Source organism: Poecilia reticulata, chromosome 19, assembly GCF_904066995.2.
Source record: "Poecilia reticulata chromosome 19, P_reticulata-male-v2, whole genome shotgun sequence".
Lineage (NCBI taxonomy): Eukaryota > Metazoa > Chordata > Actinopteri > Cyprinodontiformes > Poeciliidae > Poecilia > Poecilia reticulata.
In genome coordinates this window covers 11,351,893-11,368,233 of record NC_088848.1, presented here as the reverse complement: position 1 = coordinate 11,368,233, position 16,341 = coordinate 11,351,893, and the positions used below count along the sequence as shown (strand labels likewise).

At 37.3% G+C, this 16,341-nt stretch overlaps 2 protein-coding genes across 2 annotated transcripts; both read left to right on the top strand.

Annotated features, from left to right (window-relative positions):
- The first annotated feature begins 562 nt into the window (after positions 1–562).
- Positions 563–2,411, top strand: pde6gb (phosphodiesterase 6G, cGMP-specific, rod, gamma, paralog b). Its single transcript, XM_008437158.3, has 4 exons — positions 563–672; positions 1,598–1,815; positions 1,915–1,955; positions 2,044–2,411. Exons 2-4 carry the CDS (start codon positions 1,670–1,672, stop codon positions 2,118–2,120), a joined length of 264 nt encoding a protein of 87 aa, XP_008435380.1. The 5' UTR covers positions 563–672; positions 1,598–1,669; the 3' UTR covers positions 2,121–2,411.
- Positions 2,412–4,794: 2,383 nt separating this feature from the next.
- Positions 4,795–14,919, top strand: LOC103481830 (very long chain fatty acid elongase 6-like). Its single transcript, XM_081600388.1, has 4 exons — positions 4,795–5,112; positions 9,165–9,296; positions 9,636–9,787; positions 11,914–14,919. The coding sequence occupies exons 1-4, from the start codon at positions 5,030–5,032 to the stop codon at positions 12,342–12,344; spliced, it is 798 nt and encodes a 265-aa protein (XP_081456514.1). The 5' UTR covers positions 4,795–5,029; the 3' UTR covers positions 12,345–14,919.
- The last annotated feature ends 1,422 nt before the right edge of the window (positions 14,920–16,341 follow it).

The window sequence follows — 16,341 nt, the reverse complement described above, 5'->3', positions numbered from 1 at the left end:
ATTCTGGCGGCTTTAGGAATCTTCCTGTGACATTGATAATCTGCATAATCTGGTCTGTGTTATCTTGTCCTGCATCCTCATTGTCGTCAGTCAGTAGTTTAATTACCTTCCTGGTGTTGACGTGAAATTTCTAGAGACCTTTGGAGACATTTCTGGAACTTAAAGTTTTATAAAATTTCCTACAAAATATAAGCCATAAAAAAAGCATTTAAAGGCTTAAAATTGACAAATTATGTTATAGAAATGGTAATATAAACAAGGTTTCAACAGATTTCCTGAGTGTAGATGAGCTTCTTTTAGGCAGTTTATATTGAGAATAGGCACAACAGTCCTCTTAAGTAACAAGAGGTAGAAATGTTTGGTTAAAGTCATTACCGATTTAATATACAAAGTAACATGAAAATTCTCAAAAAGCAACCAAAACTGCACTAAGATGAAAATGTATTTGAACCCTGAAAAATTCAGATTGCCTCAAGACCAAACAATTGATATGTAGTCATAAGGGTTTGGAGGCGGCGCCTTCATAATCGCCTGCTGGAGTTGGGTTATAAGAGGCCCGGAGGTCCAAACCAGCCCTCACAGCGAGCCTAGCATAGAAGTCCACTCATCTGCTAGACTGAGCAGTGCTGCACCCACATCCACTCGTTTGGCTGAGCTTCAATCAATCTGGTGGTGAGTACATTGGAAGTCAGGTACCTGGGGATGATCTGCGGATGGAAGGAAGTCATATTTATCCTTTATTTGCAGATAATTTATGAAATTATAAGACTTTAAGAAAACAATCTGATTTTACCAGCTGATATAATAAATGTAATTGTATTTTTTTTTCTTCTGTGTCATAATTAGGTTTGAATTGGAATGTAGCTCATTTAATTTTAAACCGTCTTTGCCTTTGAATTTCATTGGATTGAATTATATATATCTCCGGTTTGATATAAATTGAACTTGTTTTTATTGTAAAGTGTCTTGGGTTGTCCTGGTGCAACCAAAATGAAATAACATAATATGTTTTATTTTCAAAATGTATTCATTTATTCAGGGTATTTTTTTTTTTACAAAAACAATATGCAACACCTAGAATTACATAAAATTGTCCAAAAACACATTTGTAAAATCATGAAAAGGTTTCTCTTTTAGAATATAAACTTTACTATTGTGGACTGACATTCAAATTCCGCACCTTTTTATTGAAATCCATCCGCAACAACATTAAGAGTAAATATCCACATTTGTCAGTCGTAACAGAGACAGATTGTTCGATTAGACCCTCAGTGCACAGCTCAGCAACTCCTCCCAGTCGTCCTTGTTTTAACAGGATTACATGAGTGCAACCAGCTTGAAATGGAGAGGGTTAGGACATCTTATCTTGAGCCAGGGATTAGAGGAAATTGGGTCGTCTTTGGTGGACAGGCTGCGGCGTGGACCCCCAAGGACTTTCAGTTACAGGAAAGCGTCAGATCCATAAGAGGATTAGAACTGATAATGTCAGACAGAGGTGACGGTAAATCTTACATCAAATCAAACTGGACGTGGAGGCAGGAAAGAAGACCGAGGTGACACTTTTCGCCAAATCGTAACATGAGTTTTGCTTCCACAGATTTCATCACGACAGCTTCACTTCTGAGAAACCCAACGACTCACCTGCGCACGTCCTTTCGGAGTGCTCAAAATGAATCTTGAGCCACCCAAAGCTGAAATCAAATCAGCCACCCGTGTAACCGGAGGCCCCGCCACTCCTCGCAAGGGCCCGCCCAAGTTCAAGCAGCGGCAGACCAGACAGTTCAAGAGTAAGCCTCCAAAGAAAGGAGTTCAAGGGTACGTCTCGACTAAAGCTTTTTCTCATTCAGGTCTTACAAAAAAATAAATAAATAAATGAATGCATGTTTTAATGTGTAATCTATGGTGTTCTTTCAGCTTTGGAGATGACATTCCTGGCATGGAGGGCTTGGGCACAGGTGAGTTTACAGTAAGACTTAAAATGCAGAACATTTCAGCGATTGAGAAGGCGCCTAAGCAACTTCACATTTCCACCTCTATCCCCAGATATCACCGTCATCTGCCCCTGGGAGGCCTTCAACCACCTGGAGCTGCACGAGCTGGCCCAGTACGGCATCATCTGAGCCTTCCCGCTACGGGCCGAGTGTTTCCGACCACCTGCCTCAGGCCCCATCCGAAACCTCTAAACGGAACTGTTCTAAACAAAAAACCAAAATAACGAACTGTAACAAACATAAAAATCGGAAAAAGAGAAAAAAGTGACCAAAAAAAAAAAGAAGTATATTCTCTGACCCTGGACTCTCCGACTCTTACACAACCTCTGCTTGTTTAGGATCTGTTTGTTTTTGTTTTTTTTACATCTTCACTCAGTAGCTCTGCTCCGTCATTCCCCCACCAACAACAACAACAACAAAGGAACATCTACGCCTGCTCTCTGCTCTTTTGCTTTCTCTTCTCTCTCTCTTCTCGTCTGTCCTGTACACGGATAAAAACAAGAAACCTACGCAAGCAAGGCAGCCTCACAGTGAGTTTAAGTGACAGACCCGTGAAACAGGTGGGCTCCCGTTTCACGTGCCTCGTTCTCCATATTAAGAGGGTTCTTCCATCGATGCCGAACACATTAAAATCCTGAACCTGAATTCTGTAGAGAGCAGACACCGGCTCGACATTGCTAAGCGTAAAAACAATAATCAGAGCGCCACGATGCAAAATAAAACCGCCCCCTTTTACTGCACAAATCAAGACTTTAAAATCAGCTCAAAAACTGGCGTGTTATTGCAACTTATCACTGCACCTCTGCCCTCGTGTTTTCTAATGAGGCCAATATCCCCCTTCTACCTTGTAAATCTCCCTTGTATAATGTTGATCTATGTCATTGCATGTGTATTTCTCCTTCTTCCACATGACACTGTAGTGTCCTGTGAGTTTGTATTTGGTGTTTTGAAGCTCATCGTTGTAGCTCTCGTTTGTTTTTCTTACCTAGAATAGCACTTTTTTTTTTTTCATTTGTATGCATATCATCTGCCTGTGATTCATCTCCAAATCCTCTTTGTCGTGAATCACACCACTGACACGTGCGGTTATTCTTTCACTGCGGAGGAGAAGACGATTATAAACGAAAGAGTGAAAGAAGGCAGAGGGATCAGTGGAATAAATGCTAACAACAAAAGTCTGTCGAGATGTGTAATGGAGCTTTGTTCTCTCTACAGGACGATGGAACAAAAAAATAAATAAAGAAAAAAAAGAGTAAAATGAAACTGAATCTGTTTCTTCAAATAAAGCTCTTAGATCAACAGGAAAAACAGGAACATGTAATCTATCTCAGAGGAAAGGTAACATTTTATAAAGCCTTGAAATGTTATTTGAGCAAAAGTGACAAGAGATACTGAGAGGATGTTACACGTGGAAAGAAAAGAGTCAAAGGCCTTGTAAATGCAAATGAAACAACAAATGTGCGGCGACGATTGCTGTAACTTTGTATTTTATACATGAATTTAAACTAATTTGTAAACTGATATAGACAACAAATGTTAGACAAACATGAAAAAGAAAGGGGCGCTCTGATTGTTGCTTAATTGGACAGGGGCTCTAAAACAAAATTGTTCAATCTGCTCCTAGGAAAAACTAACTTGAGGGAAAGTCGTGCATACATTCAAGATAAAAAGAAAGTGTTCAAGAAAACAAAATAAAATGGATCCTCCTTCTGAACAGTTATTTTTTTTACACTGTCTGGTTACGCTAAATTAACAACACAATCACCAAACCTTTTGAAGTTACTTCCTGAACCTCTTTAAGGTTTTGTTTCTTGTCTTGTCTTGTTTGATTTTTCAGGAATTCCTCGGATGAATCACCGAAATTATGCACATGTATCTGTGTAAAGTATGAAAATGAAAAGGTTTTTAATTATTAGATTTTGTCTATTTGAACAATTAACAGTTTTATTAGTTCAAATTGGCAAATGAGGAAACTTTCATTTTAGCCATGCATGCAAAACTTAAGTACAACAAAGTAACTTTACAAACGTCTGTAAACTGGTCTAACCACCTGACTTCTGCGTACCACGCCTTATTAAAAGGGTTAAGTTGCTTAACCCTTTTAAGGGGTTAAGGGGTTAACTATGAGAACTTCTCAAGTTATGAAGTTCTCATAACTTCATAACTTATAAAGTTATGAGAAGTTATGAGACCTCATAACTTCTCAAGAAGTTCTTGAGAAGTTCTAAGTTATGAGAACTTCTCAAGTTATGAAACTTGAGAGCTGCTGAACCTTTTCTTATAAATGTGCTTGGAATAAAGAGCATACCAGTGAGTGAGTTCAGTCTAAGGGCAGATAAGACGACTGCACTATAAAAAAGACAATAAAGATAAGATGAGCAGGTGTGTACAGGAAGGGATTGACTTTTGTAGATCGAAAAAATGAAGATTAAAGCCAACACCACATACTGTATGAAAGATGGCTAACAAACGAAAAGATGAGAAATTTACACACACACACACGCACACACACACACGCACACACACACACACGCACACACACACACACACACACGCACACGCACACACACACATGCTATATATGGAGAGAATTATTTTTTGTGATCATCAGAGTGAAGTGCATGGCACCGTTGTATATTCTTGTGTTATACAATTAAGTTAAAATCATGTATAATTTCCCCCTACGAGTGTAACGATGTAAAAAAAAAATCATTTGTTTTCCTTTGTCTCTTGTCCCTTTTTGATTTTTTTAAGTAGCTCTGTGACGCCTCCGTGGTGTTTTATTGTGAAAGTCTGAACCGGAAACGGCTACACATCCTAAAGCTAGCTTTATCCTCGTCGAGGAAAAGTGACAGCGGGACTCTGCATCCGTGCACACCGCATCAGTTCCTCCTCTTCGGGACTTACCTGGAAGCTGGATAAAGCTGCAGCGATCACATTGTAGCTTTCAGTAGCCACTATAGTTCTGGTGAATATATAAATTCCCCTCTGCCGTCGATAAAATAATCCGGAAACTTTCAACTCAACTGCGGAAGAAAATGAACGAGAGCGAACTGAACCTTTTTGATTTTGAGCGACGTTTCGATGAAACTCGAGCTCTGGAATGGATGCAAGAAAACTGGTGAGTGGATTTAAAACTATCGTAAATAAGATGAAACATCATAACTGGCTGCTGTGACTTTTTTTTTTCTTGCCGGTAACATGTCGTACTTTGCAACTACAGATTCGTTAGAAAGGCGGGGCATTTTAATTTTAGGCACTTCCTTTTTAAAAGGGTTTCAAGGATGCAAAGTATTACTCAGCACACCTTGAACTTTTTAACATTTTGTTATGCTGTAGCCAAAACCTAAACTTTTATTTATCTAATAGGGAAGACAAAGATACATGTTTTTTTTTTGTGTGTGTTTCTTTTGTGTTAAATTTACAAACACAAACCTAAACCATACGTTCAGTGTGGTATGAATCTGTAGAGTTTGCACATCAAGAGACCTTGATTGGAAGTTGGATGGAGAACTCTGATCAGAAAAGCATCACAGGGAGGTGGTGCCATCACCAAAAGCAGCACAGAAATCCTCAGATCAGATGGGAGGGGGGGTCTGTTGACTGGATTTCTCCACAAATCAGGACTCTATGGTAGACGCTACAGCCAAGAAGAAAGGCTGTTGAGAAAAAGCCACAAGACTTTGGCTTGTGGCCACAAGACATGGCACAAGCCATGTGCAGTGGTCTGCACATGGCTTGTGCCATGTCTTGTGGCCAAAGTCTTGTGGCCACAAGACATGGCACAAACCATGTGCAGTGGTCTGCACATGGCTTGCAGTCCACTACAAGCCATGTGCAAACAAATGGATGCCATAATCAGGGGAGACCACAATGTAAATTTTTGACCTGCATAAAAAGTGGCAAACAATTAAAACTGCAAATTACCATTACCACTTTACACAAAACATGGGGGTGGCAGCATCATGCATCTTTAGGAAAAACTGGGCATCTACCCAGAATTGACGGAAAGATTGATGGAGTTAGATAAAGGGTAATTCAGGAAGACAAGCTATTGGAGCCTGCATATAACCTGAGACTGAGGCGACGGTTCACCTTCCTTGTCAGCAGCCCTAAAACATACACCCAATTTGCAGCTGTAGTTGCATCGAACCGTACTCTCTCAGGTGGCAGGATCACAAAAGCAGGGGCATGCTTTGTTTATAAAAAAAAAAGTGTTAAAACCATATCTCATTATCTGTGCATTTTGCAGAGTTCAGAAAAGAAAAATCCAAAGTAGTTTGTGACTTTGATGCGACAGAAAGTAAAACAATAGTGTGAATACTTTCAAAGGGCACAGCTAGCGTTCTTCCTTGTTACCTTGTCTGGGTGCAACGACAACATCTTTTGAATTATTTGGTTGTGCAGCATTCCTCACCATCAGCATCTGAGTATCAGCTGAACAACACAAAGGCCGTCTCCTTTATCAGTTTGTTCCTTGTCTTCAGGTCTCATGCAGCTGCAACTATATTTCTGAAGAAACTCGATAACACTACTCCAAGAAATACTCATCACCATTTTCAATACTAAGAAACTTTTTTTTTTTTTTGAAGGCACGGGGGGTTCTTTCTAGCTAGGAACAAAATATATATATATGGTTAATTACAATATGACAACATTATAGCTTCTTTAATTAGGGATAGAGGAAGAGCTGAATTAGTCTATCCTTAATTTAAAAGTGCCACTTTCCTGTTTGCAAAACCAGCAGACCAAGTGTTAATGTCCTTCTATGGAAACATGTACCTCTGATTAAGATGTATCCTTCCATTTTCTTTCAATTCAAATATATTTGTGGTTTAAAAGTACATTTGTCTACTGTTGAGGGACGTTTAGTTTTTTCTTTCGTCCGTGTGCCTCATTGGGAAACTACCTCCAAACAATGCTTGTGCCTTGTCAGCAAAAGAGAGTCACATATGTGTTTTTTTTTTCCTGGAACGTGTCCTCCATGTAGAACTCTTGTTTATAATCAGGTGAGTGACTACAAGGAGGGTATGGGTTAAGAGTATCTGTTGTTGGAGCTCTGCTGCTAAGAAGACTATTAGGGAAAACAAGATTGCATCAGCTTACGGATTTTGACGCAAATGAATATCTGTGATTAATTAATCTTTCTATTATTGATAATATCAAGCTCTAAATGATTGTGACAACCCTGCTCCTCACTCCCTAGACTTTAATAAGATCCTTGCAAAAGTGACTTGAGAAGCGGGGGTGTGAACCCACAGAGGAACCTGTCAGTCTCACAGGTTTGGGCACATTTTTGAGGTAGACGATAATCCAGAAGATGGTAGCAAGATTAAAACCACAAACATCATTGGGATTTAAAGTGGCAGACCGAGGCAAACTATTTTTTTTATATATATATAATTGTGAAGTAGGAAGAGAATGATGCATGGTTTCCAAAGCTTTTTACAAATGCAAATCTGAAAAGTGACATTCTTCTGTGTTCACACCTGCTTTTAGTCTGCTGTCCGAGAATAACAGTCCTGTGAAACCCAACTGCCTCTGAAAGTTGCAGAAAATGAAAAGAATGTGGCCCTACTGGAAACATACCATGTTATGGATGTATGTGATTAAAATAAGTGAATTTTCTTTCAATTTTCTAATGATTTTTGTTGGGCCACCTGGTAGATAATAAAATCTATATTTTCTTACAAAAAAAAAGGAAAAATCATTTAGAGTGCTAAAAAAAACCTACATTAATCAATCACTTTCTGATTATTTGGTATCACCTGACGGTAAATGTGTCAAACTCCTCTTGCATAACGGTTGACGTGTGTAAACTAAAAAAGCAGAACTACAAAGCAAACATGACTTCATCTGACTGTCGATTCTCTGAGGCCCTTTGGATATCGGTCCAGGTTAAAAATACACCGATAGTTAAAAATTACTTCATACATGTGAATATTGAACCGTGGGTGAGGTAAATGTTTGATTTGCTTGGATTCATTGTTCTTGTTTACCCTCTTCAAGACACACTGCTACCCCTATGGCCATATTCTGAACAAATGTTAATGTATTTTATGGAGATTGTATGCGATAGACCAACACAATACGTACTGAAAGTCTTTTGGGGTATATCTTATCTTTCCAATTTTTCCTTGCAAAATACCTCAAACTTAGTCAGACTGTTGAAGAGAGTCTGTGAATATTGATTAATTTGAAGTAATTCAAAGCATTGCACATTGGTTTTATGTCTGGACTTTGGCTAGGCCAGTCTAACACGTGGCTACGCCATTGCTCTGGCTGTTTGCTTAAGGTCATTGTCCTACTGGAACGTGATCTAGCAGATCTATTTTTACCAACTTTGCATATTCAGTTCCAATCCTTCAGATGAATGGAACTAACTATCGGCCATGAGATTTTAAGATTAAATTTGTAATGTGGGGTGTACTAGTTGTGTAATGGGCAGATTTTCCACCAGTGCTGTAAATCTCTGCAGCTCCTTCAGAGTCGGGCTTCTTGACTACTTCTTAAAGGCTCTTCTTGACCGGCTTGTTAGTTGAGGATGAAATCATTTTCACCTAACTCTGCTTTAATTTTCTCCGCAACTTTTATCTCTGCCTTGTCTGCTGAGCTCCTTGTTCTTCCTGAGGCAGTTTGTTCACTATGTTCTCTAACAAACCTCCGAGGTCTTCACTGAAAGTAAATACAGACTGCAATTAATTTTCAGTCTTTATTTACTGCAAATAAATAAATTAATTGGAGTTAATTGTACCAGTTAACTCTAATTAATTGATACATTCTTAAGGCAAATGGGTGCACCGGTTCGTATTTATGTGTTTTAAATTAAGGGTGTAAATGCATAAAAAGCCACAATTTTTCAGATTTTTCTTTGTAAATAAAAATAAATAAATAAAAAGAAAATCATAATTTTTCTCCTACAGTGACTGAATGGATAAAACTAGGACAGTTTAGCTCTTTTGCTGAGGCCCATTTACTGAACGGGGTGAAAAATATCAGACTTTCAAGTGATTTATTTGGTGGGTGGCAGCCAATAAAAAAAAAAAAATAAAACCATTTCACTCGCATGCTAAACAATCGTAGCATCCCTGTGTGTTTTAGCGTGTCGAGTGTGTTGCGATGTTTGGAGTTTTGCGGAGGCTTGGGAGCTTACCGCCTGTTCCCTCTCTGCAGGAGCAAGTCATTCATATTTTGTGGCCTGTACGCTGCGCTCGTGTTCGGAGGCCGACACTTCATGAGGGAAAGGCCGAAGCTGAACCTGCGCCGACCTTTGGCATTGTGGTCGCTGAGCCTCGCCATTTTCAGGTGAGTCCAACTTGCTCTGCGGTGAGCTAAAAGCTTTTACTCATCAACACAGTTGCTGCCATAAAACGGTTAAACATCCAAGCCTCTCTGTCTATTTTCCTGCTCTCTGAGATAATGGATTGTTTTTTTACGAAGCATTTTCATCAAATAAAACATTTACGATGCTTAGGTTGATTATTTCTTACACCTGTGAAGAAAACTGCAGAGTGGTGCGGTTTTCTTCACAGTTTATGTATGTCATATTGAAGAGTAATTATCAGAGTTTATCTTATCAGAGTTTATGTATTCATTAAAATATTAAAATGTCCTTTTTTTTCATATTCTTTCTTCACAATTCAGTATTATCGGAGCGGTCAGGACTGGAAAATACATGATGCACATTATCACTAAGAGCGGCTTCAAACAGTCCGTGTGTGACAATAGTTTCTACAACGCACCCATCACCAAGTTCTGGTCCTACGCCTTTGCTATTAGCAAGGCCCCTGAGCTCGGTAAGATTCCCTCTGTTTATTTTCAAATGTTTTGTTTGAAGCTGGATTATATTCTTGTTTTCATATTTTTAATGCCCTGCATTGTACCAGTCAGTCAATTTGAGGTTGCGCAACATAATGGTATGAACCAGTTCCAAAATGAAAATATCAACATTTATTCAGGAGTTCAGAGGGTAGTAGAGTAGCACATATTACAATATGTGCTACAGAATTAATTGAATAAACTTTTACTGTCCTCAAATTGGGAAATTCATAATGCTCGTAATGGCCTGGCTCTGGACATCTCCGAAGAGAATCTGTAGGTCAGATGGCGCCGATTCATCTATAGAAAAAGAGCTAGATGCTCTGGCAGTGAGAAAGTTGTTTTAGTGCAGGAGTGAAATGAAGAATGTTTCCTCAGCTGCAAGCAGGAAAGACGTAGTTGCTTTCCCACTGCTCGGACCTGGAGGATGTTTCTTTTTTAAAGGGACTGGGATTGGAAAGCCATGGCTGAGGTGTTCAGTTTAAATTATGAAAGTCTGATTTATGTATTTATTTATTTATTTTTTTTACATTTTATCAGTTTTAAAATAGAGTTACATGAATAGATTAAGAAAAATAAACAATACATCACAGAGGAATTACTTGAAATACGTCAGTTTTAGTGGTGACTTAACCCAATTTCCTTTTCCGCAAACTAGTCACTTAGAACTAATTTTGAAATATGTCCCTTACCATCGTGTTGCAGTAATAGATTTATTTTGAATCTGACAAGTTTTTTTTCTTTGGTCAGAAAAGGATTGGCTTAAAACATTTTTTTATGTGCAGACCAGATAAAAATGTCTCCATTTGCACTAACCGTGCACTGTACCTACTGTTAACCAGAAAAAATGCACATGATGTGATGAAAATACATTCATTTTGTTGTATAGATTTTTTTATCATTAAAAAATAACATAAATTTGGTTGACGCTCTCGCTCCCTTTGTAATCTAGCTACTACTAGGAGAAGTGTAGATGGTGCTAACAGCTGGTTAGCAAATTCTTTTACTTAGTAAGCTAAATAAGCCCACATAATATATGTTTTATAAGTGTTATAGTAAGAGCACTACATCTGTCAACTTTCATTCAACAATTTTTGGGAAAGGTTAAGACAGCTATGAGGGTAGAGTTAAAAAGGACCTTTTTGTGAATGAATTGGCTTGTCATCCTGAAACTGATCGGCACAAAGCACAGTTATATGTATTCAATTAGCTAAATCAATAAGCTTAACTCCACAGTTTACTACTTAAAAGCCATAGTTCCTTTTGTAAATTCAGCTAGCCATCAGCATCAGCAGTACTATTGATGCTAACATCCAGTCCAGTTGCACAGCTAATGACACAGGTAATCTCTGGAAAATGACTTTTATACAGTGACAATTATTCTAGACTTAATTTTAGAAGTTGCTAATGACTAGCTAATGGAGTACATGGTTCTGTTTGCAGCAAATATGGTTTTTAAATTCAGAGATTCAGTGAACTAAGACCTATTTTGTTCTGTAAATTAAGCTAGTTATTAGGAACAAGAATAGTAGTGGTGCTAAATGGCTACCACATAGTTGTAGACTCTGATGAGAAGGTGTAAGGACACATTAAATTAGCTGTTTAATGTCTAAGTGAAAACAGTAATTTCACTGAACTGAAAAGGATATTTAAAAAGTAATTTTTGCATTTAGATGGCTTTGCATATGCGATGCTCACTTTGCTTGCTAACAATGCTAATAGCTCTTAAAACTAGCACAGGGTGGACAAATTTCACTTTCCATTGTGCAGCTATGGAAATAATCTTGTGAGTAAAGAAAAATATGAAATGGAAATGCATCAAATTATGTATGTTTACATTTTGATTTTATAAAGCATATAAATAAGAATAAAATATGCAGTTAAAAATTTTTTTTTAAAAAAGAGAAAAGCACTTTGCAAAGAAGACATAACAGTAAATCCTTTGAGACGCTTTAATAAAATTGCCATTTTCATAGAATTAAATTGATAAATGTGTCCATTAGGCTTTCATAGATAAAAAAGATCTAAATTGTGAAAGAAATCTTAAATGATATCTTAATAATTTTTAAAATACAGATTAAATTCTCTTTCCTGACTCACCCAGGAGACACGGCGTTCATCATCCTGCGGAAGCAGCGCCTCATCTTCCTGCACTGGTACCACCACATCACCGTGCTGGTTTACTCCTGGTTCTCCTACAAGGACCTGGTGGCGGGCGGCGGCTGGTTCATGACCATGAACTACATGGTTCACTCCATCATGTACACATACTATGCGGCCCGGGCAGCTGGACTGCGGGTGCCCCGGCCACTCGCCATGATCATCACTACGGCCCAGATCCTGCAGATGGTAATGGGCCTGGCTGTGCTATGCTTAGTGTACATGTGGATGCATGAAGTCCACTGTCCCTCCAACATGGAGAACATCATGTGGGGCACAGTCATGTATCTCAGCTATCTGGTGCTGTTTGCTTCCTTCTTTTACAACAACTACCTTAAGGATCCATCCAGAGGCAAAGGATCCAAGGCAGAGTAACGTCTTAGAAGTTAGTTTACTGACTGTTTACTGTTTTTCTCACTTTCATCAGCCTCTGCCTCTTAAAGTAGCGCTACATCAGTGACAGTAGACAGTTAGGAGCAGGAGAAACGCACAGGTCATTCGGATATAAACTCACAAGTGTTTGGAAGTAAAGTATGAGGAATGATCAAGGAAGAAGATAAACAAGCATTGTAATAGGGCTCGATTCAAAACTTTGCCTTGGTGACTCTCCACCAACATCTGCTGTGAACATGTAATGGCCAAATATTTGTGAAATGTGTTCAGCAAATGTTTGTGGTCATATGCTGTAATAAAAATGGCCTTAATGTAACTAAAAAACAAAACAAAACTGTGAGATAGGGAACAAACGCACTTACTAATTTTATGTTCTGTAAGGAAATGTTCTAACTATTTTATTTATTCAAGCTTGTTAGTTGAGAGCCACAGAGTAGCCTAAAAGGCTTGGATCTGCAACTTTAGTACACATTTATTTATTATTGTTTCTAATTAGTTTAATCCATGAATGATCAGATACTTTATCCATTCCATCCAGTTCCAACTATTTCGCCACCGTCCAAATTTTTGCTTGTTTATGTTTGAAGCACAGTTCCTCAGATATGCTTTAATAAGAAGATTCTGATAAACACAAGTTATGAGTGTTTCTTGTTTACATTTCTGTATTCATGACCCAAAGAATTAATGGTTTCCCGCTTTAGTGAAGTAAAATATTTACACCAGCACCGATATTTTTCAGAAAATTTTCCTTCTGTTGCACCTGTCATCAATTTGATTGGTATCGCTGGTAAGATTTTAGGAACCATCTAAATTGATATCTGACACATAACAGATAAAGCGGAAGATTAGTTTTAAAAGGATGCAGACTTATTGACTGAGACTAAATTGTGTCTAATAAAAACAGCAGCGTGTTGATCTTCTAACACATCCGCACCCAGAGTTTCTCACTCGTAGCAAAAAATATCACAATGATTTTTGTCAGGAAGGAAATCCTGCTTATGCAAAACTGCTGCTTATCCATATGAAATGCATGCAGTATTTTTTTTTCATTTAAAGAAGAAAATAAGTTCATACTTGCAAATTTGAATGTATCAAAATAATTCAAGTTTCTTTTGCTGGTTCCAATTTTGTGATCATTTGCAGATGAATTTGGAACTGATGCAGACTTATGTGTAAGTACTATCCAAACGTTTTTGCTTCTTACTGACCAGATATAATTTCTTTAGAAGGTGTTGAAATGCAACCTCTCTTCTCTGGTTATAGAAAATAGCTGGTTAAAAAATAAACCCTAGAAATATTTTGAGACATTAGGAACATTTTAGCGAATGAACTTCAGTTGAACGTGAAATAAATGCTTAGATTTCAAAATATTCTGCAACGCCTGGTCAAATTCAAAGAGCTCAGTGATTTTTGGCTTTGTCGACGCTTCTTTCAGGTCTCTCCTTAGAGTGTTTCTTCCCACAAATCTTTTTGGCCGTTGAGTTTTCACTTTGACAATTCAGGAGGAATGTCTGGCGAACGGATAGAAATCTTTTGATTTCCGAATACGACATTTTCATGTTTTTTTGTCAAGTGCAGCTATGATGCATTACAGGAAGTGCATTCTTTGATGCCTTCACATTGGAAAGTGTTCCTAAACAAAACTGTTTCCATATTGATGACAGGTGCAAATTTTTTTACATATTATTATTATTATTTAGTGTTGAATGTTGATATTTAAAAGTTTATAGATTTTACATTCGTCTTCTTTCCTTAACGTGGTTGCAAAGGAATGAGGCGTGTTAAAAGTTGAGTTTAGAAATTTCCGGAAATGTGTTGTTAGACGAAGCTTTGAAGGACAACTGTGAATTTAGCACAACATCAACATGATGAAATGAGATCACAAATGCTAGTAAGACCATTGGACTCTTCCTTTCAAACTCTTTAATTTCTGCATGATAGGCACTAAAAGAGAACGACAGGATAACAGTAAGCAAATAAAAACATACGCATCACAAAAGCACTGACAGGCTGTAGTAGGGCGATCACGTTTCTCTCTACGGCTGGCACTGAACCGCCTTTTATGCTTTGTCTGTTAAACCAAAACCTTAACCGATGTTTCACGTTTTGCCTTGAAAATTCAGCACCAAGGGATTTCTTAAGTTTAGTCTGTGAGGAAAACAAGGATTATTTTACCATTAAGCACTTTTTTTCTTAATGTAAAACAAACTTGAATGTGAGTCTTGTTCACAGTAAATGTTGCTGCCTTGTTGTCCCTGGTGTAAACTCCAAAAATCAAAGCTTCAGTTTTGCAGGTTTTGCAAGTTCTCGTTCCATTTTATAAAAAATATTGTTGTACTTACTTGTACTTTGAGAATGTTTTTTGGTTTTGCATTGAATTATTTCCCCTCACACACATATATATATATATATATATATATATATATATATATATATATATATATATATATATATATATATATATATAAAGCATCTCTGAAAAGAATATCCGAATTGTAATTTAAAGAAAAAATAAAGTTAAAGGGCTTCTGGTTGCAATAAACCCATCTTTGTTTTAGCAGACTGTTTTTTTTTTATCTTTAAGGTCATCTTGTAAATTATTAATCTAATAATTTATTAACTAGATGATGAAATTAATCAAAACACGCAAAGGTAAGTATCATTGAAAGGGTCTGTTCACCTTTGGAACCTCCTTATTGCATATTAAATATGGATAAAAAGAGTTTGTAATTAAGATATTTTTTTTATTAGATTTCTATCATCTGAACACATTTGACATTCCCTGTACTATAGTAATGATAACATCATTGTTAATAAATTAATATCCAGTTGAGTTTCTGACTCATAGAAGCACAGTATTCTGTGAAGTCCCATCAGAAGCCCCCAAGCAGAGAGCGAAGCGTCCTGACCGAGAAACGGCCTGCTGGGAGGCCACGGGTTGATGGAGGACAAAACTCTGACTCAGCTGTGGTGAGACGCCGCAGATCGTAACCCAAGATATTCTGCATCACAGCTGGGTTTTTTTAATCCATGCCTGCGGCATTTCTGTTGCAACAGTTATGTTCTTATTTGTGTTGCTTGTCACTCAGGTTGAAGATCACAACTAGAAATGAGGCAAAGATTTGGATTTGTTTTTCCATTCTCTTCCAGCACTAAAGTTTGCTTGATAACTTTATTTAGTTTAAGATTGTTCTTGAACCTCTCCAGTTAATTTTTGTTTTTCGTTTCTCTTTCGTCCCCCTCAACGTAATATTTTCTCAGTTTTCATTCCCCCAAACTGGTTTATATTCATCTAGCACATTTTATTTTTTAGTGTTTGTTCTAAACGTTGTTAGAGCATAAGAGGACAGAGCTCTCAATTGAATTGCATTACTACTCAATATTTATACAAGCTGCAATACTAACTGTGAAAGAGTAAACTTGAACCTTGACATTAAAATAAAAACAAATTCACTTTGACTTTCAGCCATGGAAAAAAAAAAGTAGAAAAATATATTTAAATTGAATTTACAGGTTGCAGTAAAGTAACATGCTAGTTTCAGGCTCTGAAAGCAATCTGTAAGTTATGGAAAAGTGATATATACATTTCAGGAAATTAAGTAAATAATGTGTAAGTCCTGGAAAAAGTCATTTGAAAACTAAAGATATGTAACTGGTTTGATTTAGTAAAAATGATATGAGTTCTGAGGAGTTAAATGGGAAGTTACTGGACTGTTACCAATAAATTTAAAGAAGACACTCTGTAAGTTATGGGAAAGCAACCTATAGATTTATAAAAAAGGATGTGTAAGTCCTGGAATGGTAACCTTAAATTTCAAGAAATGTATTCTATGCGTTTTAGGAAAAGTAAAAATGTTCTAGTCAAGTAAATGTTAAATTCTGGGAATGTACCCAGAAATGTTATTTATATTTATGGGGAGGGGAGAATTCTTTAGATTCCAGCCCGTTAATCTGTAAATTAAATTTTTTTTAAAAGTAT